Source organism: Emiliania huxleyi (assembly GCF_000372725.1).
Source record: "Emiliania huxleyi CCMP1516 unplaced genomic scaffold EMIHUscaffold_414, whole genome shotgun sequence".
Classification (NCBI taxonomy): domain Eukaryota; phylum Haptophyta; order Isochrysidales; family Noelaerhabdaceae; genus Emiliania; species Emiliania huxleyi.
In genome coordinates, this window is record NW_005198872.1 from 48,547 (window position 1) to 49,805 (window position 1,259).

Here is a 1,259-nt window from a genome sequence, read left to right on the forward strand (position 1 = left end):
ATGCGGGGAGATGCGGGGAGATGCGGGGAGATGTGGGGAGATGTGGGGAGATGTGGGGAGGTGCGGGGAGGTGCGGGGAGATGCGGGGAGATGTAGGCAGGTGTGGGGTTAGGGAGTCGACGATCTCCTTGCGCACCGCCGACGGAGAGTCGCAACCCGCCCTCGCCGCCCACGCGAAGCTCAAAGGGCTGGCACGCACCCTCCCCCTCCTCCTCCTCCCCCTCCTCCTCCTCCCTCCCCTCCTCCTCCCCCCCCTCCTCCCTGCCCGCCGCGCCGCCGCCGCGCACACAGACGCCGCCCCCCGCCGCCTCCTCCTCCCACCGCAGCGGCGGCGGCGGCGCAGGCGGCGGCGGCGGCGGCGGCGCGGGCGCGGGCGATGGCGCGGGCTCCGGTCCTCCGACCGGCCCTCGCATCGTCGGCAAGCGGGAGAGGAGGAGGGGCTCTGCAGCCGGCGCTGCGAAGGCGGCAGCGTCGTCGGGCGACGCCACGGCGCCGTCGGCGCTGCCGTCACCGCCGGTGCTGACGAGGCGAGCGGCGGCGGGCGGCGGCGGCGGCGAGAGGGAGAACTGCTCCGTGGCGATGACAAAGCCGGCGGGCGCCCAGGCGGAGGGAGCGGCCACGCTCACCTCGACAGAGAGGAAGGCCTCGCGAGGCAGCATCGGGTTGCGACGCGAGGCGGCAGCCGGGCCGCTGCGGTGCTCCCAGCTCAGCTCGACCGCGGCGTCAAAGATGGCGCTGCAGTGCGGAGGCACCGGCGCGGGCAGCGGCGCCGGCGCCGTCTCTCCCACCAGCGCTCCGTCGACCTCGAGCCGGTGCCGCACCCGCACCCCTCCCAGAAGCACGAAATCGTACCGGTTCTCGACCCGAAGCCGGGCGCGCAGGAGGCGCGCCGCGCAGCCCAGCGCCGCGCCGCCGCCCAGCGCCGCGCCGCCGCCCGGCGCCGCGCCGTGCTCGCGAGGGGAGTAGTCCCAGCTGACGAGGGAGAGGGCGACCGGCCGCTGCACGTGCTTGACTTCCTCGAGCGCGGGGTGCGGCCTCCGGTCGGGGAAGCACAGCCCGTTGATGTTGAAGTCTCCGTCGTGCGTCGCCTCTCCAAAGTCGCCTCCGTACGCGTAGTACGTGCGGCCGCTCCGCACGTCGACCCGCGCAAGCCCCTGGTCGATCCAGTCCCACACGAAGCCGCCCTGCCCGTGCGACGCGCGGCGGAACTCCTCCCACCACTCGGCGAAGTCCCCGTCGAGTTGCCCATCGCGTGCGCA

At 75.1% G+C, this 1,259-nt stretch overlaps 1 protein-coding gene across 1 annotated transcript in view; it reads right to left on the reverse strand.

Moving 5' to 3' along the window:
* EMIHUDRAFT_459017 (hypothetical protein) overlaps window positions 1–1,259 on the reverse strand; it is a gene marked incomplete at both ends in the record, with an annotated part of 7,591 nt that overhangs the window by 1,908 nt on the left and 4,424 nt on the right. The window contains 2 exons of the mRNA XM_005769609.1: window positions 568–857; window positions 993–1,184. Of these exons, the coding sequence (XP_005769666.1) occupies window positions 568–857; window positions 993–1,184 (482 nt within the window). The remainder of the gene's footprint in view (window positions 1–567; window positions 858–992; window positions 1,185–1,259) is intronic.